The following is a 22,631-nucleotide window of genomic DNA, read 5'->3' as shown; positions in this document are numbered from 1 at the left end:
TGCTGCCTGCAACATCCTCCAGCATGACCGGTTTGGCAGTGAGTCAGTAATGGTGTGGGTGGCATTTCTTTAGGGGCCGCACAGCCCTCCATGTGCTCGCCAGAGGTAGCCTGACTGCCATTAGGTACCGAGATGAGATCCTCAGACCCCTTGAGACTATATGCTGGTGCGGTTGGCCCTGGGTTCCTCCGAATGCACAACAATGCTAGACCTCATGTGGCTGGAGTGTGTCAGCAGTTCCTGCAAGATGAAGGCATTGATGCTATGGACTGGCCTGCCCGTTCCCCAGACCTGAATCCAATTGAGCACATCTGGGACATGATGTCTCGCTCCACCAACGCCATGTTGTACCACAGACTGTCCAGGAGTTGGGGGATGCTTTAGTCCAGGTGTGGGAGGAGATCCCTCAGGAGACCATCAGCCACCTCATCAGGAGCATGCCCAGGCATTGTAGGGAGGTCATACAGGCACATGGAGGCCACACATACTACTGAGCCTCATTTTGACTTGTTTTAAGGACATTAAATCAAAGTTGGATCAGCCTGTAGTGTTTTTTTCCACTTTAATTTTGAGTGTAACTCCAAATCCAGACCTCCATGGGTTGCTAAATTTGATTTCCATTGATAATTTTTGTGTGATTTTGTTGTCAGCACATTCAACGATGTAATGAACGAAGTATTTAATAAAAATATTTCATTCATTCAGATCTAGGATGTCTTATTTTTGTGTTCTTTATTTTTTTGAGCAGTGTATATAGATGGATATTTTGCATGATTGAGAGAAAACTGATAATCAGACTTTGACTTTGATAAGAAGCCTGTTTGGTCTAGCGGTTAAGGCACCAGGCTAGAAAACAGACCAGAGTTCTAATCCTGTTTTAGCCATGAAAGCCAGTGGATATCCCTTGGGCCAGTTATTCTATCAGCCCAACTCAACTCACAGGGTTGTTATTGTGGGAAAAACAGGAGGAAGATGATGCGTTGGATATGTTCACTGCCTTGAGTTATTGGTAAAAATAATAAAGGCAGTATACAAATAAATATAAATTAAAATTAAATTGGTAGCAACAATTCCGGTAATTTACAAGGTATCATACATCTTTGTAGATCCAAGCATCCAGCTAAAGAATTGCTGAAGAAATTTGGCAAAAAAGCCCTCCAGGATGCCTTGCACCATGTTCCAAAATCAAACTAAACCCAGGTGGCCCTTAGGGGGTTTAGCATCTGTTTGTGGCTTTAGATTTGGATAAATCCAACTGATATGTCTGATAAGCCAAGAGATTTAGTATAATAGATCCAATGCATATTCACACCCAAACTGCTTTGAATGACAAAAAAGAGACTTTTATCTTAAGGACTTTTGATGGGCCAACCATCAACCATTAACTACTGTATAACCTCATATATTATCACTAACAGTTAAGCAGAGTTTTCTCTGCATATTTTGCTATTTTTGTAGCTATTTCAAAGGTTTTAAAAAATGCATTATCATTTATATTTTAAATTTACTTTGAACATTCTTCAAAGTACAAAGGATGTAAAAGCATGTACCATGGCAGACTTCTGTAGCTATCCTTTGCTCTCAAGCTTATTTACATTTTTCAGAGGATAAAAGATTTTTACAAATATAAAAGTTCTGAAACTAAGCACTGAATCAGCGAAGAGATCTATTGATCTTAAACCCAGGCCATTTACACACATCGACACTCAATGGATATCTCCCCCCAAATACAAGCGCACATGAGAGAAACAACTCTTTTTCTTATAAAAGTTTATTTAAACCCAGATTGGGCTTTGTAGATCCTGGGGCCCAAAAGGGCGAGGCACTGTGTTATGTGGTTGCATAAATGTACATGAGAGGCAGTAGTAACAAAACACACAAGTCCACAAATATAAAGTAACAATCTGAACCGGCGTATAAATATTCTTCAGTTATAATTGCTAGCGGCAGCAGGTTTAGAAACTGTTGCTGGTAATATCCCAGATTGGATCTCCAGTTTTGCAGATTTTCCCTTTTTTTGCATATCCATCTGATCCAGCACCCACTTAGTTATTCAGAGGCACAATATTTGTGTTAAGAGACAGAAATTTAAGACTGCTCAGCTTCGTGGAGATACAGGGAACCACAAATTCATATTTTAGCCCAGCCAGGAAAAGATCGAAAGGAGACACTATTTTAAGGTCAATATGAACTTCAGAGACACTCAGCACTTAAATCTCTGTTTTCCAGATGTCTTTTAAGATTCAGATTAAAAAGTAGAGTCTTGTTTACCTTCCCAGAGGGGAGCTACAGCAAAATATTCCTGTTTTTAGTTAAGTTTGGATTCTCAGCATTACGGTATCAAGCAGGCTCATCATCCCACCTGCTTCATTCAGGACAAGCAAGTTTGTGACAAGCACTCCTTTCAGCTGACCAAAGTTGGCAGAGTCCCATTTACATGACCCTGCGTGAAAATCAACTTGAATCTTCAAGTCAAATATCTACTGTCAGTCTTAACTGCTTGGGGATGTAGTGTCCTTCTCTTTTTACTAAGCGGAAAGACCAGAACACAAAACAACCAGAGAAATAAATTTGGCTAAGAGAAGGCTTTGACCTCCGTTTAAAAGATGGGGAATCACTGAGAACCCCATGTAACCCAAAGTTTTCTAAAAAAAAAGGCTCTTGCTGCTACTTTTTCAGAACACAAGTTCTTACTCAAATATTAAGAGTACTTTGGCCTAATTTGTGAATATAAGGGTAAACACAAAAGCCTCCTCTTTTGAACCCACAGTTTCTAAGGCAAACAAAAGAGGGGGAAGGGTGGGAGAAGGGAGGTCCAGAAAAATGAACAGATGAAAAGATATTTGCCAAAGCTAAAAATACACCCATGGCACCAGACTTCCCCTATATTAACCAACATCTCAGTTGTACTTGCAAGCCACCACACGGGATGCCTAAAATTGAAGAGATGGGATAAGGAACAACCTGGGCCATTCACATTCATATCCAAAGTCTCTCAGATGAAAGATCTATGAGAAGAGGCAAGAATCCTATCAGGAACTTCAAACAAGAAACTCGGGACTCTTAAAACCACTAGAACTGCAAGATTCTGCCAGCATCTTTGGAAAAAGTAAATTTTCTTTGGAATGAAAGCTTGGCTTGAATGTGAACAAAATTTGAGGTTCTTGTAAAAAGATTGGAGCCAGTTTTTTTTCTTCCAGAGATTCAATTAACACACACACATCGACCTTGCCCTTATTTATGAACTTTTGTACATTTTTAAATGAGATTAGGTATTTACTTTTCATTTCGTTCCCCATATAAATTAGAGCAATCGTGGAGAAGTCAACTTGGTTTCAGACTTGGAATGGCTGAACAGGAATGGATATATGGAGCTAAAGTGGGGAGAGGCTTTTGAGTCAGTTTTGGGCTGCACTAGAGAAAATTTTTTTTTTTTTACACTCAAAATAATAGCAGGTAAACGCTTAGCATCAGCATAAAAAAGAGCCCTCCCCCCCCAATGGAATATTATGCTAAATAAATAAGCTGCCACCTGCAGAGACATAAGCATATATATCCACGTTACATAAAAATGAAGTCGATCCTGCTGCCCCAAGGAGGTTGGGGTCCTGAGTTGTACAAATCATATAAACTGCTTGCCTGGTGCCAGTCTCTGCCCCTTTCCCAGCACGCAGGGCCAGGCAGAGTCCTTGTGTAAACAAAACATTACCCCTTGGTCTCTGTTGTCTTGTCTAGGGGCCACGTGGCAGCCCCATTGTCTAGTCAGTTGGGCAGGATTAGTGCCACACCATTAGGATTTCAGAAATTGCCCCCCCGTTGGCAATTTCCCGCTCAGCTAATCAGCAGGAATAAGAAACAGTGATTAGATCAGTCCTTTGAAGCCATGACATCCTTTGCTCCTTGTATGACAGGCTGCCCCTATTCTGTCCGCAGGCTAGTACCACCTTTGTGGGTGATGGGCTGCTGCACTTTGCGTCCGCTCGGCTCCAAGAACGTGAGGATCCATGGGTGAGCCAGGATCTGCTCCAAGGAAGGTCGCTTCTCTGGTATTAACGAGAGGCACCATTCAATCAAGTGGCGGCAATCTATCAAAGGAGGAAACAATTACTGAAATTGCATCACCCCTGTGGGCAAACCACTTGACAAGGCTTACATCATTAAAACAGCAGTGGTTGTGCGGTTTAGACAAAGCCGAAGCGTACCTACTTTCCCACAGCCAAAATCTATGAATTGATTACATTGTTTAACCAAACCTGAGGGTAAATTACTCATAAATTCGTTCAGTAAACTGGTCCATCCAGTGACAACTGCTTGTCAAGCATCCTTAACATTTCCACATTCAAAGCCATTGTGAAATTCTAAGTATTCATTGGCAGCCATTACGTTTATGGGTTCCAATCAGAGTTCTAGCCTTAACCCACATAGCTCTAATGGGTCTTCAGGATTGCCTCTCCTGCCTAAGTTGTACTGGTCCAACATGTTCTTCTTGAAACGAGGGTTCTAACGGTCATCACAATATGGGGTGAAGGATCTGAAGGGGGGAAAAGACAGTCCTTTTGGGGGGCAACTCGCACATGATTAAATAGTTTATTCGAGGTTTCTGAGGCGTGCAGGACAACCCCGCTCAACAAAACAGTAAGAACATTATGTTTCCAGGTACGCTTATGTGCTGATGGTCAAAATCACCTTTAATTTTATTAGTTTATGTTTTTATTGTGCTTTATTGGTACAATAATTCACTTTAGCTGGGCTCTGCTTGATTGCAAGGTGTGGGCCTCATTATTTCAGCCACTTAAGAATATTTGATTGGGGGCAGGAGGACATACCAACTTTTGTACAATGGAATCAGAATTTGCTTTCCAATGGTGTACACAAAGATCTCTACAGGGAAATGGCCAATTTAATTCTACTGAAAAAAAGCCAGTTTGGTGTAGTGGCTAAGGCACCAGGCTAAAAACTAGAAGACTATGAATTTTTAGTACTGCCTTAGGCACAAAGCCAGCTTGGTGACTTTGGTCCAGCCTATCTCTCTCAGCCCCAGGAAGGATGAGACAAGGGCAAACCACTTCTGAAATCTTGCCAAGAAAGCTGTTGGAGTAATTCAGGCAATTGCCAGGAGCTACTGATAGGAAGTAAAGAAGGGAGAGGGAGAGAGAAAGAAAGAGATGGAGAGGAAGAGACAGACTAGACAAGGCAAAGAATATTGGCCAGAACTGTCACCCCACCCCCCCAAAAAAGGAGTTTTCAACAGAAAGCCAGATAACTAGACCAGTCCCCATTTGGGCCCTGTGACATGAGCCTAAAAGACTCCCATCATCTGACAGACATATTCTTTGGCCTAAGCTCACAGCAATGCTCACCTGAGGTTATCCTACAGTGATAATGGAGTTTTCCAAGCAGGATCTCCTCATCACGTTCAAAAGGGATGTCCCCACATACCATGTCATATAGCAGCACACCCAGGGACCACACTGTGGCAGACACACCATGATAGTGGTGATATTTTATCCACTCAGGGGGGCTGTAAACCCGGGTGCCTGTAGCAAGAGAAAGGAATAGCTGACAACGATGCCCAAAGAGACTTCCTCAGAATAAAATGCTTGTAAACGGCATTTTTAAAAAATTCTTGTAAGACAAGAGTAGACAGGCCATCGTGTTCAGACTAACAGTTGACAATGCTCAGTTTTCCTCTATATAAGTTATTCTATCTGCAAGCATAGACAATATTAAAAATATTAATATTTTTTTCTGTGTAAAAATACCCTTTGTAAAATAATTATTTTGGAGAAAACAGTCATGAAAACCTGTATCAACACTTTACAGTAGCATACGCTAGACAGATATCCTCTCTCATTTGTAACCAAATTCTATGAGTTTTAATACTATATGGGAGCAGACACTGCTAAGAATCTGGGATACTAGAATTAATGTATGAATATATCAGCATGTAGAATTTCTACTTCCTCAAAATGTGAAAATTGAAAGGGTGCAATGAATCAAAGAGTAACTGGCACGTATTTGGGAGATGAAAGTATTCTGAAAAAACGCCTAACCCTCTGAGTTTGTTTTAAAAAAAAACAATGGGCACTCTTAATCTAAAACAAGAGCTTAAGAAGAGGATCAAATTGCTTTTACCTTTAACATACTTTTCAAAAGAATTCAAAATATGAGAGCTCTGGAAAGTAGTTATCTAGCACAAAACAACATTCCTGAGGTCCTGAGACATATGATGAGACACATGGAGTTCTTAGGAACAAACAGGAATGCTATGACTGGAATTGAACCCAATCCATTGTAAAGTTCTGTGCATATATCCTGGCCCATACTTGGAATGCAAGTCTACATACAAAATTTGTATATAAAAAGATCTCTTCCTTATAAATGTCCAATGAATAATAGATGGGGCATAGTTCTGCTGGCGAAAAGGTAGCAAGTACGGCCTTAGAACTCCTCTGTGCATTCATGTTAATTATCAATATAACTACTCATTCCACACACAGAACATGTTTTGCTTTTCTTATTTGTTGAGGGCTTCAGCAGGTGGAAGCAATTGTGAGACTAAGCAGATAAAGGAGGCCACTAGAGAATAATCAAGGGTCCTGGCTAATCTGAAAATTTTAAAAAAATATTCCAGAAAGAAATAACATCAATCTACTTATTGCTAAAAATGTCTATAAAGTCTTCAGAAATCAAGCATGAATTCAAAGGAGGATTTAGTTAATTAGCCCCGAACTGAACTAGGAAAAAACCCAAAGAGCTCTTCTGTCTCTCTACCAACTTTCTGAAATTCTTGTAACCAGAAACCTTTCTGTGTCACCTTTCAAGACCAGCTTTTCTGAACCTGATATCCTCCATGGATTTTGGACTTCAATATCAATAATCTCCAGTCAAATGGTTACATCAAGTTCAGGGGCACTGGGTTTAGGAAAGCTATTTTGAGACATAAGCCATTGTTAGCTATTATATTGGCTTCCTTGTCTTCTTCATCTTCCATAGAAAATTGCTTTGTACAGACCCACTTGGGCCCTCTACCCAGGGATGGGATTCTACTGGTTCTGTCCACTTCTGTAGAACCGGTTGCTATGAAAGGCAACAAACAGAGAGCATACATAGAACTGGTTCTATGTCTGTTGCTGTTTTGGCCTACTGGCCCGCCTGGGCTCTTATCTGAGCTTTATTTCCTGAGTTTTCAACCCCAGCTGCTTTGCACGACAGTTGCGGTTGAAAAAGCAGGAAAAAAGTGCTTTTTCAACCGCTGCGCACTTGGACGCAGCGCTGCTCAGCTGTCCAGGCAGCTCAGCAGGTCGTAAATTGCACTCACGTGACTCGTGCGCAACGCAGAGCGACAGAACCGGTAGTTATACCGGTCGGATCCCATCCCTGCCTCTACCTCACGGCTGTTTCAGACAAAGGATTTGTCCTTTCTTACATGCAAATGTTCCCTTCCTTCTCCCTGCCAACTACAGTCTCTACTCACCATCAAAATCTGTGTATAGAGTATCCCGCAACAATGCACCTGAGCCAAAGTCTATGAGCTTTAAGTCACCATGCAGAAGGTCTACCAAGATGTTTTCGTCTTTTATGTCTCGATGCAACACACCACACAGATGGCAATGGCGCACTGCCTCCACCACTTGCTGAAAGTAACCAGCAGCCACGTTTTCTGGGAGTGGCCCCTGGTCTGTGATAACGTCAAACAGGTCCTGAGAAACAAGCGGTCGCTCCATAACAATGAAGTACGAGTCAGGCTGCTCAAACCAATCCAGAAGACGGACGACACCTCGGCAACCTGGGGACGAAACTTTCTTCAGCAGATGGACTTCCATAGGGATGAGGGTGCCATTCTAGAGAAGGACAGGAATCGAAACAGATAAGAATGTTTGCCACAGCTCTCCAAACAGCAAAGGGTATTGCAAGACTTTAACTGCAAAAATGTTCAACATGGAAGAAACACTCACCATATGGTGGAACTGCAAGATTCGGTCCTTGGCAACATGTTTAACAGCCACCTGAAAGAATAAAAATTAGCAAACTTTAAAAAGGCAATCTTTACAGGTTTAGAACAAACTTCGCTACAACCCACCATGGTATCTAATCCAGACCCTGAAAACCACCAGCACCCTTGATACAAGCTCTCCTTATGCCTCTCGAAAGCTGGAGGAAGGTTGAATTTTCTCAGTATAAACTACAGTTCTTCTCAAAGAGGAATGCTACTTAAAAGATGTTGAGACTTTGAAAAAGGTTCAGAAAAGAGCTACCAAGATGATCAAAAGTCTAGAGACTAAACCATATGAAGAGCAGCTGCAGGTTTTGGGTCTGGCTAGTCGAAAGAAAGGAAGAATTATGGGGGACATGATAGCAGTATTCCAGTATTTGAGAGGCTGCCACAAAGAAGAGGGTGTGTGTGTGTGTCAAATTATTATTCAAAGCACCAGAGAGCAGGATAAGAAGCAATGGTTGGAAACTAATTAAACAGAAAAGCAACCTGGAATTAAAGGGAAACTTCCTAACAGTGAGGACAATTAACCAGTGGAACAGTTTGCCTTCAGATGTTGTGGGTGCTTCATCACTGGAGTTTTGTTTTTTTTTTAAAGAGGCTGATCTGAGATGGTATAAGTTCTCCTACTTGATCAGGGAGCTAGACTAGAAGACCTCCAAGGTCCCTTCCAGTTCTGTTCTGTTCAGCTTTATTTTCAAAAACAAATACAGGCAGACCTTGTTTCACAATTAGAATAGTGACGGAAAAATAACTTTGCGACCACTCCTCACATTTAGGACCTTTACAGGTCTGTAAAGCAATCTAAAGATCGTATGCACGTTTGCAGTTTCATTTAGCAAGCACTTCACTTTTAACGACCAAATTGCCAGACCTAGTTGTTGTCTCTAAACAAGGACTACTTTTGTAATATACTATACTGAAAGAATCTCTTTGGCATTGGGCAAAATATCTCCTATTCAGAGTTATAGATTCTCTCACAAATACTTTTAACAGCATGGAACTCAGGTGTCACAGCTGCAGAAGACCTGTGATGCTGTCCATGACATCACTGTTTGTGGTCTACAACACAGGATGCCGTTTTCACTACCTTGTAAAGATGGTCTATAATCTAAAGTTCCCTATTTGTACAGAAGTTGCAAGCAATATTCTGTTTTAGTATTCTATCCATAGAAATTTAATAATTTAACAATTGGAAAAACTTTTGCTGGGCGGTCTATTGTTTAACTCTCCCCCTCAATCAAAGTCACTAGTTTTTCTTATTAGTCAAGAAAACAATTGATGGAAACTGTAGCTGCCTTTTGATGCCCAGCCACAGAGAAGAAAAACTCTACATGCCTAACCCCTAGGCATGTATGCACATTTTTGGTACTGAACTTGTATGATGTATAATGATTTATATATAGCATCCTCATACGGTACGTCATATGTATTGATCACCTTCAGATAGAGAAATCTATGCTATAGCAATTGTGATTGGAGCCCTTGGAGGGCTCTCTCAATATTTGGAAATTTTGAATTTATCAGATCTGAATGCACTAATTTCCCAATTCCCCTCAACCCTGCTTGGAATGCCTATATCCTCAGATGCTACAATAATTCTTAGGACTTGAATTATTAAGTTTCCATCAGTCTTTGACTGTGAATCTAAGTATAGATTACTTATTTTTTTGTAAAATTTGTTAGCCACCCATCTTGTCACACAGTAACTCTGCGCGGCTCAAATAATACATCATAAAAATTTAAGCTTAAAAATTATAAAGTTAAAAACTCCTATACAAAATCATAGGCTCTTGGGAAGAACAAACGTGTATGAAGGCCAGCTAAAGAACTGGCAGCTACAATATCCTTTTGTGTATATGATTTTGATTTGATTTTAGTTCTTTATTTCCCACCTTTATTTTTATAAATAATTCAGGGTGGCTACTGTACCTAATACTCCTTCTTCCTCCTATTTTCCCCACAATAACAATCCTGAAAAGGGGATTGGGCTGAGAGAGACTAGCCCAAAGTCACCAAGTTAGTTTTCATACCTGTAATAGAACTAGAATTGAGAGTCTTCCAGTTTCTAAACTGGTGCCTTAACTACTAGACCAAACTGATTCTAATTTGGTTAGTGAATTAATCCATTTTCTGGGCCTACATAATGTATCCAATTAGGAACTTGGGCACATACCATATTAAGCACAACAGAATAAACCATAGTTACCATGTTTTATGAAGCCTTAGTCTAGAACTATAACATACAAGAGTTTTTCTTATGCTACATGAATTTATTAATATGTATTAAGCCCCAATTTATTTAAAGCAGAATTCAAAGGACAAAATAGGATTCTGAATGAATGTGGAGACATGAGTAGCACCATTAGGGAAACGCCTTAAAGCAAATGTGTATTTCCCAAAATCCAGGGAAGCTGTGCAAATCCACAAGAGACAGCAGGTGTTTTCAGTAGGAGCAACAGGCATGTTCCTCCCGCCACCCATACTCCAAATTAAACTTTGTCCTTCCAATTTGCACACCTCAAATAAGTTAACTAGGTCAACAGCTTAATTATCCACTTCTGCATTTTTCCAGAAGTCCATCTTCTCGAACCCCCTTCAATCATCCTCTTGGGTCAAAATAACACCATTTCAAGCATTTCAGGAAACTGGGTTATAACCATTCTATGGTCCAAAGACGCTTATGCCACAGTTTGTCAGTTTAGACCAGAGGTCTCCAAACTTGGCCACTTTAAGACTTGTGGACTTCAACTCCTAGAATTCTCCAGCCAGCTATGCTGGAGTTATGCTGGCTGAGGAATTCTGGAAGTTGAAGTCCACAAGTCTTAAAATGGCCAAGGTTGGAGACCCCTGGTCTAAAAAGCCCTTAAACTCAGCTTAAAACACCAGCAGGAGTCAATTACTAATATATGCTCCAGAGTGTGTGTTTTTTAATCACGGTTTTTTTAAAACAACAAAAAAAGGCATCCCGTCCTTAACCAAGGGGTTGGAAACATCTAAATGCTGTGGCGCTTTGTGGACCCCTCCCAAATTTACTGTAAAACCCCGCCGAGCAGAGGATGGCTAATTCCTGGGGCGCCCCGCCTTTTATCTAGATAGGCTTCGACCTCCTCCCACTTACCATTAACCACGATAGTTAGAACTGATGGATGTGGCGGGCTCGGGAGTAGCCCGCCTCACCGCCCCCTTTTCCCCACCCCGCGCGAAGGAGGCTCCCCGTTCGCTTACAGACGCGGGACACTCTCTCACTCTCTCTCTGCGGTTTCTCCAGCCCGGTGCCTGCAAAGCCGCCGCTCACACGTTCACTCACCGGGAGGGAGTCGCTGAGCCGCGTCCCCGCGTAGACGGTGCCGAAGCCGCCGCTCCCGATCAGCGCTCCCAGGCGGTAGCGCGTCTCCAAGGCCACCTTCCCTGCAGGGAGAGAATAGGGAAGAAAAAGCCGGGTGAGTCGTGCCGGGGAAGCCACCCTCGCCTCCTCCTCCTCTTCTTCTTCTTCTTCTTCTTCTTCTTTTTCCCCATTCACAAAGGCGCCCGGGCTGGTGCCGCTGCCACACGTGCTGCCTTGCGCTGGGGTACCTAAGCATCCAGGCTCCTCTTGCACGGCGTCCGGGGCCAGCGGCCCTTCAGGACCCTGACGGTGGCAGGTGGGTCCCTGAGCCACAAGCATGGCCAGCCAGAGCAGCGGGACGCCCCCCTCTCCCGCCTCAATCAAGCTTTAAAAGCCCGCGCCCCGCCCCTTCCACCACGCGAGCCCGGGAGGGGTGGGGAGGAAATTCTTCTCTTTTTACGGGGCTAACCCACTCCACGACCACCCTGGCCAATGGGAAGGCGAGCCGCATGACGGAGGAGGAAGGGCTCGGCCAATCGGAGGACGGGAACCTTAAAAAGTTTTATAATGGCCAGCCGGCCGAGTCTAATCTACACCGAGGGAGACCAAAACAGTCGGCAAAATTCGCGAAAGAGGAGGGGGTGGGGGGAGAAAAATGACTTCCCCGGGGGGGGGGGGCGGGTACGCAAAGTGACTCCAACCAATCGGAAAACAGCGCGGCGTGCGGCGCTAGCCAATCGAGGAGAGGCGCGCGAGAATTCATTCCCCCCCCCAACCCCCCCTCCGCCCGCCGCCCGCAGCTTGTTTATCCACGTGGGAGCTACCGGCGTAACAATAATGCTGGAAGTTTTTTGGGGTTTTTTTTTGCAAGAGGGGAAAGCGGTTTATTGGCCTTGCACCGGTCCCGCAGCTGCTTTCGCGTTTTGTACCTTTCCGTGCTAGTTTAAATGTAACAGGTAACTCTTAGTAACTGCCGATTAAGAAGAGCACGCCAAGTTTAGGAAAGTGTTCAGAGTTGGTGAATTTGTAGTGTGGACTTAACTCCTGTACCTCGTTCAGACGAACGCATTAAAAAACGCGTCTATACTTTTTTTTTTTTTGGCTTGCTTTTGCCCATTCCAGGGGGCCTGTTTAGATTATATAAAACGAGGCCACAGGCCCTCCTCCCTGTTCTCCACAGACATATATTTTTTGCAAACATAAATGCAGATATTAATTACGGACTGACTAACCTCACATTAATGTCTATGGAGATTATCAGTCATCCAGGTCATGGTTGTCCCAAAGGTGCTTTTTCAAGAGGCAACTGGGCTTCCTGGTTTTCCTTTTGCCTCTTGGAAAAAAGCACCTTTGGGATAACCTCAGATTAAACATATAGCTGAGACCTTGAGTCTTCTAGGTCTAGGAGGCCCTTTCCCCATGGCAGGGTTAGAAGAAATCTTTCCTGTTTGATACAGCCTTTACTAACAAATAGTGTGGCAGCCTGGTCAAGGTCTTGATTTGACAAACAGCAAAACAAAACAAAATCCTTTTCTACATCTAAATGAGAAAGAACAGCTGCTAATTCAACTATCCTGTACAAACAAAGGTGAAGCTGCTTAATTTCAAATTTCAGTTTCTTAGGTACAGGTTCTTATTGACTTCATTTCTTAGCTTGTATAGGGTTAGTATATTTCTAATATCCCAAGGCCAAAATACCTTAGTGAAAAACAAGGAAATTACTTTTTAATCTTTTTAGGAAATGCAAACATTTTAATCTTTTTATATGTGCTTGTCTGTTTTTCACCCAGCATTTTGCTGCCTCATCTTTTCAAAAACTTAATTGCATTTTACTCCTGCTGAAACTACATGGATGTCAGTGTATGTGACAGAACCAGGCTGAACTGTAGCACAGTTTGCCTTGGTAATGATGCTTGCAGTTTGAAAAACTTATATTTTAAAAATGATTCTGTTGAAAAAAAAATAACCCTGCTAACACACAAACAGTGAAGTGTGTGAGACACTGACTTTAAAAAACCTTTGATTAGTGAACAAATGAAAACTCCCTCAACAATCTAATCCAGGTACATCACTTTTCCTGTCTCTTTCAGTAGAGTCTGCTAGTTTGGTTTCACTTTCCTGCAACACAAGCTGACAAAGATAAGCCTCAAAGTATAAACTGCTGTGAGACTTAGCTAACTTCTTAGGAATGCAGGAGTTGCCCTTAAGTCAGGGAGCTCCAGCTATAAATGACGTGGTCGAGAGGTTAGTATGAAGTAGGACTATTTGCTCAAACTAAGAGAGAAATTGTGGTGGGAGTAATTGCGGTGGGAGTTTGGACAGGATCTTGCACAATGGATGTGGAGGAACAAGATGTTTCTTTGCCTTCTGGCCAAAAAGACACTTTTATTTACTGTGTACTTTGTGAGAGATTCTGTTGCTGGGAAATGGGGAGACAGGAGAGGATAGAGAATACAACTGTCATGTGAAACAGTGTTGTCAGGCCAAAGTACTGGCTAGCTCTACGTCATCCCAGGATCAAAAGTAGATCCTAAAAGGTCATTTAAAAAGGATAGTGTGGAGTAGAGGAGGAACAATTTTGTCACAAGGACAAGAGAGCAACCTTGACTGAAAATGGGTTGCTACATTACTGTATTACACATTTTTTCAGTGACACATAACTTTAGAAGGGCCATCAAAAAAACTGCAAACAAAACAGGTTTTTTTTATCCTGACAGATGTGAAAAGAAGGTAAATATAGAATGAGATTTGTTTCCAGCAAGTTTTCTATGTCGGTCAAGAGGATCTTGCAAAGACATTTGTTTACAATGCTTTACTCACAGATGCGAGCATATAAGCTAGAAACATCAAAAGAAGCATAGTGGCAAATATATTTCTGCTGTCATCTGCTTGATGGCTTTAGATCAGACACTATATCCCAACTATTTCCTCATTAACAGGAAAAGAATTGCCATTTAATGTATAAAATTTTAATTAGAATTATTGAGATGTCTGGTTTTTAAAAAATATTTGTTTTATATCCCATCTTATTTTCATAAATAACTCAAAGTGATGAACATACAATCTTCCATACTCTTCTTATTCTTTCCCAAAACAACAACCCTGCGAGATGAGTTGGGCTGAGAGAGAGTGACTGGCCCAAAGAAGCTGGATTACTGCAAATTCTACTCCTATCTTAGACACAAAAGCAGCTGGATGACTTTGGGCCAGTCATTCTCTCCCTCAGCCCAACTTAACGCAATAAGCTAACAGCTTAATGATGAAACTTAAACAGTGGCAGGATCTATATTTTAAACTGCACAGTAACATTAAAAAACATGACATAGTGGATTGTGTGAATGTATTGTCTATAAAATACCCTTATGAATATACAAATACTACGTAATACAATATTTATTGGCAGTCCCGTTCCATATGATTCTGGGTCTTAGAGTGACAAATCACATGCCTCTTTGTTTTTGACTTGACCATCTTTTTTCCTCTGTAGTGAGTAGCTCTTTATCTGATAATACATATTTATGTATTTCAAGCCATTCTAGCACGATCTATAGAACCCAAAAGCCCATCAAAGCCCACCAAAGCTTATCATAGCAATCACAGGGATTGCTTTAAAGAAGAAGAGTTAATTTTTAAGGATATCTATTTATAAATTGGTTGGCAACAGTGGCATTCAAGGAGCGGAAGAGGGCAAAGTTTGCATCTGGACAGGTAAGGCATGATTGAAGCCATGCCCCACTTGGAAATATATTTATCCATACCAAACAAACAATCCAGCAGAAAACAATACCCTAATCAAGGGACTACCAAAGGAAAAAAATGTACCCCCACTAATGCCAGTAGGGCAAACTACTGTATATAAACAGGGAGCAAACTCCACACTCACTAGCACAAATGATGTTACTTAGTTGGGTAATGAAACATCTGCAAGGAAAGACCAAGAAAGCACCAAGACTCCATAGTTCAATCTTAAGCTCATAGGTTCTCTTCTATAAATATGATTATGTTGCACACTTATACAAGAAGGACAAATTTAAATATCTCCAGTTTTCTCCTTAAAAATGTGCCTGTATACATTTCAGTAAACCGCTATTTTTTATTTTTATTTTTTGTAACTGCTGGGCGTAAACCGACCAATGTCAGAAAATAAGTGCTTTTTCTAAGTCAATGGGTATATTTGGAATTTTGGAAGCATTCACAAAGTAGCTATCATGGGATCCTTGCCTATTTATGAAATCAGTGGCATGATGGACATGACCACTTATAAAACAATTAACAGAAGGAGAATCAGTCCCAAGGAGGTTCTCCAATGGGGTTTTCGAAGAATCCAAAGGTATTGGTGCAAATAAATGTGACACAGATTTTTATTTGCACTCTGCATCCCAATTTCCTGTTTCATTTTAAACAAAAGATTAAAAACCAAATAGGAGCAAGATCCCAAACATAGAAAGAGTCCAAACACACATTTTGTGTCCACTTCTGCTCTCACCACTCAATTCATTGAGCTGTGAAAACCTGCTACTTACATAGATTTTAACCAATCCAACCTAATCTGGATTTAAACCAGATTTAATAGCCTGCTAGAGAAATCACAACTCTCATCCCCAGTCAGTCCTGGTGGCTTTGAGGGATGTGAATTGTAGTCCAATACTAGTTTAGAGACAGTTAACTGCAGTATAAACCTCAAAGGAGGTAGCTAAAAAGCTTGCAAAGTTAGCAGCTGCTGACAGGAGTCAGCACTGAGTTAGAATACCACAGTCTCCTTCACACTTGGCAACAAGCAACCTGATGGAAATATTTCAGCACTGGTCTTCAAACTTTGTTAAGAATGGTGTCGGTAGTCTAGTCAAGGGGGTGGGGGTGAAACCACTATTAAAATGAACCATATTCAGGCATCAAATATAGCTTGCACTGGAAATCCTTAGCAAGTATATCAAAAGTTATAAAAGTTGGGGTGAAGGAAAAGATAGAAGAGGGGGGCATTTACACAAATCACAACCAGATTTAAACGTTTGGGGGAGGGGAATACCATGGCCCCTAGATTATTGACATTTAAGAAATGCAATCCACCCAGTCTTCCCCATCTTGATGGTCTCAAATTGTTTTGAGATCACAACTACCAGAAAGCCTTACCCAAGTTGAGGAAGGAAGCTGTTCAGTGGCCATTATCTATCTACTGCTACAGCCCATGGTATCACCAAGCTCCCAGCTGAAGCACTTGGGTGAGGGTCTTTAGAGACACAACTACTACCTGGATTTAAAGACATTCCGTCTCCCCACAGAATCTTGGGAACTGTAGTTCACTTGAAGTGTGTGTGTGTGGCGGGGGTGTCAGCGCTCCTGGCCAAACTACAGGTCCCAAGACTGCAGGGGAAATCCTGACAGCTAAATTAAAGCCAATACAAGGTCGTGGTGCAGATAAGGGAAGCCCCCTCTGTTCACTGTAAGCGCCCCACCCCCCCGAACATGCAGAACTTTTAGCGGGAGCCCCCCCACCAAATCCCACAACCAATGGACAATTTGAAGGTAGTCGGACGAAAGTGGTGGTCGAGCGTCCACTACAAGGAAGGATCGATCGAGCCTGTCCTTGCTCCCCTGAACTAGTGATAGGATCGAAAGAATTTTGTGACACACCCCAAAATACCGGGGGGTTTGTTGTAAAACCCTCCCCCAAGCAAGCGATCCCCAGCCCCCTCGGTTCCCCCCCCCCTCCAGTCTCTGGTGGGACGCTTACCCTGAGTCGGATCATCTTTGAGGCATCCCGCGTTAAGCATGCTGTGATGAATCTTGGGAGGGTAAAGAACCTGCACGGAGGACATCGCGGCGCCTTTGAGCCCGGGGTGACCAACGAGCAAAGCTCTGGCGAACCAGAAGCAAAGAAACGCCAACTGTAGCGATCTCCCCCCCACCCCACGCTCCTTTCCCGGAGCGGAGACCGGAATCCCAGCGGAGCCTCCGGGATTGGGAAAGCGATCTTGACCCCGACCCCGCCCCCCCGCCCGTGCGGTGAAGCCACGCCCAGCTGTATCGCCAGGCCGGGCTCTTCCCCGCTGGGACAACCCCCCCACCTCCTTTCCTTGGCGTGCTCTTCTGGTCTTGGGTCGTCCCTTTGCTTTGAGGGAAAAGAGAAATGACCCACCGCTCCACACTTTTGCTGCCCTTTTGGTGACCAGCAAATATCTTTGCTGGTAGGGGTGGCGGGGTGGATCAAGCTATTTTCCAAAGCACCTGAAGGCCAGACAAGGAATAATGGATAGAAGCTGATCAAGGAGAGATTCAACCTAGAAATAAGGAGAATTTTTCCGACAGCCAGAACAATCAACCAAATGAGACAGATTTGCCTTCAGAAATGGTGGGAGCTTCATCTCTGAAAGCTTTCAAGAAGAGACTGGACTGCCATCTTTCAGAAATGATGTAGGGTCTCCATCTTGGACCAGGGAGGAGGGTTGGACTAGATGACCTACAAGGTCCCTTCCAACTCTGTTAATCCTGTTGATTTCCCTGCTCTTTCCTTTTCTGGATTCTCCTGTTGCTGCTGCTTCCCAGGAGGAGAGCAGAGAGAACAAAGAGAAGGGAGCATCCCATATTCCCTTTGCTTCTCTGCTTAGGGTCCTGGGAAAGACACTTCTACTCCATAGTGTTGTAGAAGTAGAGACTGACTACAAGTAATCCTCGACTTAAAACAGTTCATTTAATGATTGTTCAAAATTATAACAACACTGAAAAAAGTGACACGGTCATTTTTCACACACTGTTAGATTATCCTCATAGTCACATGATCAAAATTCAGATGCTTGGCAACTGACTCATTTATGACGGGGCCATGTGATCAACTTTTGTGCCCTTCTTACAAAGTCTTATAGATTTACTTAATAACTGTGTTGCTAACTTAACAACTGCAGTGGTTCAGTTATCAACCTTGGCAAGAAACAGCATAAAACGAGGCAAAGTTCACTTAGCAAATGTTTCACTTAGCAACAAAATATTGGGCTCAATTGTGGTTGTAAGTTGAGGATTACCTGCAATTTTTATATGGTTTGCCTGCTTATATGGCTTAAAAAACACAGAATGAAAACCTGCCAATTCTGGTTATCCAACAAACCACGAATAAGCAAATGATTGCATAGTGGTGTGCATTAGCAAAGTGAGTAGACAGCTTTGTTGTTTTGTTTGCTATCATATATTCTTGAGAGCTGCTGTATTTGGAGGGATTTTGGATTCTCATGCACTCACATTGTCCTTCTGAAGCCAATTGCTCAGTAATGATCTATAGGTAGTCCCAGACTTACAACCATTCATTTAGTGACTGTGGAAACTTACAGCAGCACTAAAGCAAGTGACTTATGATTGGTCCTCACACTTATGACCATTGATATACAACCACAATGACTTATAATGGAAATTCTGGACCCAATTGTAGTCATATATTGAGGACCACCTGTATTATAGTTTTTTGTGCTTTGCTGTTGTCTTGGGATCTGAATGATTCAGCTACCATTAATGTACAGTGTTTTGTACCACAGGAGATTATCAGGTTATATTAGTTGAAGCAACAAGACAATAATCCCAAATGTTCAACTCTACAAGGCATCAGGGCTGAGAGTTTTCAGACCGGAACCAGGGGTTTCTGGCCTAAAGAGAGGCATCACATAAATTTTAATTAACTGGCTCCCATGGCCAGCAAATAAATCCAGTCAAATATCTTGTAAACTCAGGCAGGAAGAAAGAGCCTAGTGTTTAAATACTGGAGCATAAACTTGGTACAAATGCTCTGATTGCTTTGCTTTGCAATGGCAAATCAACTTTTGCATTTAGGGATCCATTCTTACTGGCAATTTGTTTCCTGACCTAGTCCGGCCATGTGTGAATTTTCAAAGTTAAATGTTTGGAGAAACTACCAACCCAGGGGTGAAGTCTTCACATGGTGAAGAAGAACAATACAGATGTTCTGGCTGATAGACTTTATAGCTGTTTTATTTTATTTTTTATTTTTTTATGCTGCTCATCTCCTCCAAAAGGTGAACTCTTGAGTGGCTTGCAGGCCGTATGGTTGTATTGATGTATTTGCCTATGGCTACAAAGAAGCACAAACAGAGACTTCCTGATCCCAGGAAGTTTTGTATTCTTCAGCAGTGAGGTTTAATGAGCAAATGCTGAGGTATATTTAGAATCAGACTTGCAAGATTCTGTTAGTACAAACAGTCTCAATCAAAGTACTTTTAGTCTGCCTATGGAGTTATTTTCTTGGTCTGGGCTATTTAGTGGGGCTAACAGTATGAGAGATTACAGGATGCTGGATTGCTTTCCTTTGTTCTCATTCAATTTTGTCATCCTATATCTGTACCTTCCTTTGTGTGTGTGTGTGCGTGCATGCGTGTGTGTGTGTGTGTGTATATATATATATATATATATATATATATATATATATATATATATATATATATGACAAGTTAAAAATATCACATAATAATGTTAATATCTCGTGGGGCCCTATTACTAGCTGTTTAGTGTCTTGCAGGCTGCATTTTGTGGTAGGACCTAAAATGAGAAAGAAAACTTTCAAATATTGGCCAAAAAGAAATGGGCCAGAATTCCTCCCCATGAAAATGAGAGGCCGATCACCTTCTCAAGAGTGTTTCCTTGACTGCAAGTGAAAAGTGGTGGAATCAGTTAATGAATCTCAAAGGGCAGTTACTTTTTGTTTTTTTGCACTGACCCACTGCAGGTGGTTGAATGATGATGTTTATGAAATAAATAAAAAAAGAACAGGCACCCAATGTTGGGGCTATTTGTTCACTCATCTTGTACATATCAGTAGTTTTACAAAAATCCCTGATCCTATTCAGTGGCAGAGATGTACAAACATATGGAAAACTCAAAAGGGGAGAATGCAAGTAGCCCTCGACATGCAACAGTTCATTTAGTGAAGCGTTCCAAGTTACAATGGCACTGAAAAAAGTGACTTATGACCTTTTCTTACACTCATGATGACAGTTGCCGTGTCACATGATCAAAATTCAGAGACTTGGCAACTGACATTTATTTATGCCTGTGGCAGTGTCCTGGGGTCATGTGATCACCTTTTGTGGCCTTCCAACAAACAAAGTCAGATAAAACCCAAGAGCTCACTTCCAAAGCTCTCAATGGCTTTCGCAGACAGTCATTATATCCTCCAAAGATTTTTTTTTTAGTATGATTGGTCATTACAGGTAGTCCTTGACTTACAACCATTCATTTAGTGACTGAAGTTACAACCCAAAAAATGACCTACGACCGCTTTTCACACCTACGACCTTTTCAACATCCCCATGTGATCAAAATTCAGATGTTTGGGAACAGATTCATATTTATGATGGTTGCAGTGATCAGCTTCTGTGACCTTCTTGCAAGGAAAGTCAATGGAGAAGCCAGATTCACTTAACCACCCTATAACTTAACGACTGAAGTGATTCTCTATGACTGTAACTTTGTCGCTTGTATACTTACGACTTATATTGGCTGTTTCCTAGTATGATTTGATTGGTTACTGTATCCTATGACTACTATTAAGTGTAGTACCTTATGATTCTTGACTCTTGACGAATGTGTCTTTTCTTTTATGTACACTGAGAGCATTTGCACCAAAGACAAATTCCTTGTGTGTCCAATCACACTTGGCCAATGAAGTATAGCATTCTATTCTATTCTATTCTATTCTATTCTATTCTATTCTATTCTATTCTATTCTATTCTATTCTATTCTATTCCATTCCATTCCATTCCATTCCATTAACAACTGTGGCAGGAAAGTTTGTAAAATGGGACAAGACTCATTTAACAATTGGGTTGCTTAGCAACAGAAATTCTGGGCTCAACTGTAGCCAAGGGCTACCTGTACGCTTTCCTAGAACTCAAAGCTCATTGCTATCAACCCAGCTCAAGATGCTTGGATGGCACTGGCTTGGATTCTTTGCTGACTTTTTATCATTCCGTTGAAGTGCTAGTTGAGGAGAAGAAGTAAAAATCACACACACACCCCAGCTCATTCTCCTTTGTGGTTGTGATTAGCCAGGCTATTTTTAGACACAGGTTTAGCACCCTTTCAGAAGAGGGCTATACTTGTGTTCAGAAATAGCCTGATGGATCAACAGCCATGGAGGAGGGATTGCACCAAGCAGGAAAACTGGGGACATCTTATCCATTTCATCCTGTGCATCCCTCTGCACTTACAATCTGTTAGTTGAGCAGCTTGACAAGTGACTAAAGCTGTGGTTCTGAGCAACTGCCAACCCTCGCCTAGTTTCACTCCATCCTGGGTTAAGGAGAAGATCGCTATTTTCCTGCCAATAAATTGGAGAGGGAAAATAATTGGATAAAATTCTTTCCTAAACCTTGTCTGCCAAGACGCATAAGGTCAGCATCGTTTGTCAGCCTTGTTAGAATCGAGGCAGTACAATTAATGCTGGCATATTTTTCGGCCAGCACAGAGACTGATGGATGGCACTTTAAATGTGGCCATCTGGAAAAGCTGAATAAGATGCTACAAATCACTGCTAATCGACAGGTGTCATGAGGGACTATGATTGGGCCCAGTTAAAACTGGAGAAAACTGTTTCATTCAACTTTGTGACAGCAAAATGTGGACTAAAAACAGGTTGCTTGCTATTCCACATTAGTGGATATGAACTCACACATCTTTTACTGCCACAAGCAAAGACCACGCTCTCTGGTGACGTTTATCAGATACTAAAATTGTAGTTATTTCCCTAAGCAAAGGAATAAAAGTAGATTTTTATTGGAGCAATTTATGGCTTGAATGCTAAGCACCTGTGAGACTTCCTAGTCCTTTACTAGAAACCCTGTAAATCAAGCAACATGTGCAGGTTAAATCAATGTTTTTCAAAATAGTTCTATCAAATGTGAATGTAAATTCTTACTCAGCCAGGATATTGAGCTTGGCATAGTAAATTCAGTTTTTCTTGCAAATCTCTTACGATTAATCCTTGATATTTCAGAAGGACTCAAATGTTTTTTTTGAATCTCATCTAACTGATATCCAGGTTTTCTTCTGAACCAAAAGCAAGTAAGAGTAATGGAAGAGATACTAATTTGGTGATGCATTAAGCTGAAGCTCGTTGTTTTTAACCAGGGGTCAATGTTTGATAACTGGCCAGCTCCATTGTCACTAATGTGCTGCATGACTCCCCACCAAACAGCTGATTGGAGCACTGGGAGGCAGGACTCTCAGTGGCTTGCAAAACTCCAGAAATTTTTAACAATAAGTTTTCACAAGCTGTGTGAACCAGGATAGTAACCACTGTTTTAATTATT

The 22,631-nt window shown here is 41.7% G+C and overlaps 1 protein-coding gene across 1 annotated transcript; it reads right to left on the bottom strand.

The window, feature by feature from the left end:
• Positions 1 to 1,753: 1,753 nt before the first annotated feature.
• LOC113447660 (serine/threonine-protein kinase pim-1-like) lies at positions 1,754 to 17,274 on the bottom strand. The gene is made up of 6 exons (XM_026717962.2): positions 17,056 to 17,274; positions 11,307 to 11,407; positions 7,959 to 8,009; positions 7,478 to 7,844; positions 5,361 to 5,537; positions 1,754 to 4,085 (listed from the first exon to the last, which is right to left on the bottom strand). The coding sequence occupies exons 1-6, from the start codon at positions 17,138 to 17,140 to the stop codon at positions 3,919 to 3,921; spliced, it is 948 nt and encodes a 315-aa protein (XP_026573747.1). The 5' UTR covers positions 17,141 to 17,274; the 3' UTR covers positions 1,754 to 3,918.
• Between the last annotated feature and the right edge of the window lie 5,357 nt (positions 17,275 to 22,631).

This window comes from Pseudonaja textilis, chromosome 2 (genome assembly GCF_049901715.1).
Source record: "Pseudonaja textilis isolate UNSWEBS1 chromosome 2, rPseTex1.2, whole genome shotgun sequence".
NCBI lineage: Eukaryota > Metazoa > Chordata > Lepidosauria > Squamata > Elapidae > Pseudonaja > Pseudonaja textilis.
Note: the sequence above shows the minus strand (reverse complement) of the source record. Positions and strands in the feature narration are given on the sequence as shown.

Coding starts and splice junctions, on each gene's coding strand:
- LOC113447660 (XM_026717962.2), bottom strand. CDS start 17,140: ATGTCCTCCGTGCAGGTTCTTTACCCTCCCAAGATTCATCACAGCATG. Junction 11,408..17,055: donor CAAAGATGATCCGACTCAGG/GTAAGCGTCCCA, acceptor CTCTCCCTGCAG/GGAAGGTGGCCTTGGAGACG. Junction 5,538..7,477: donor TCTATACACAGATTTTGATG/GTGAGTAGAGAC, acceptor CTCTTGCTACAG/GCACCCGGGTTTACAGCCCC.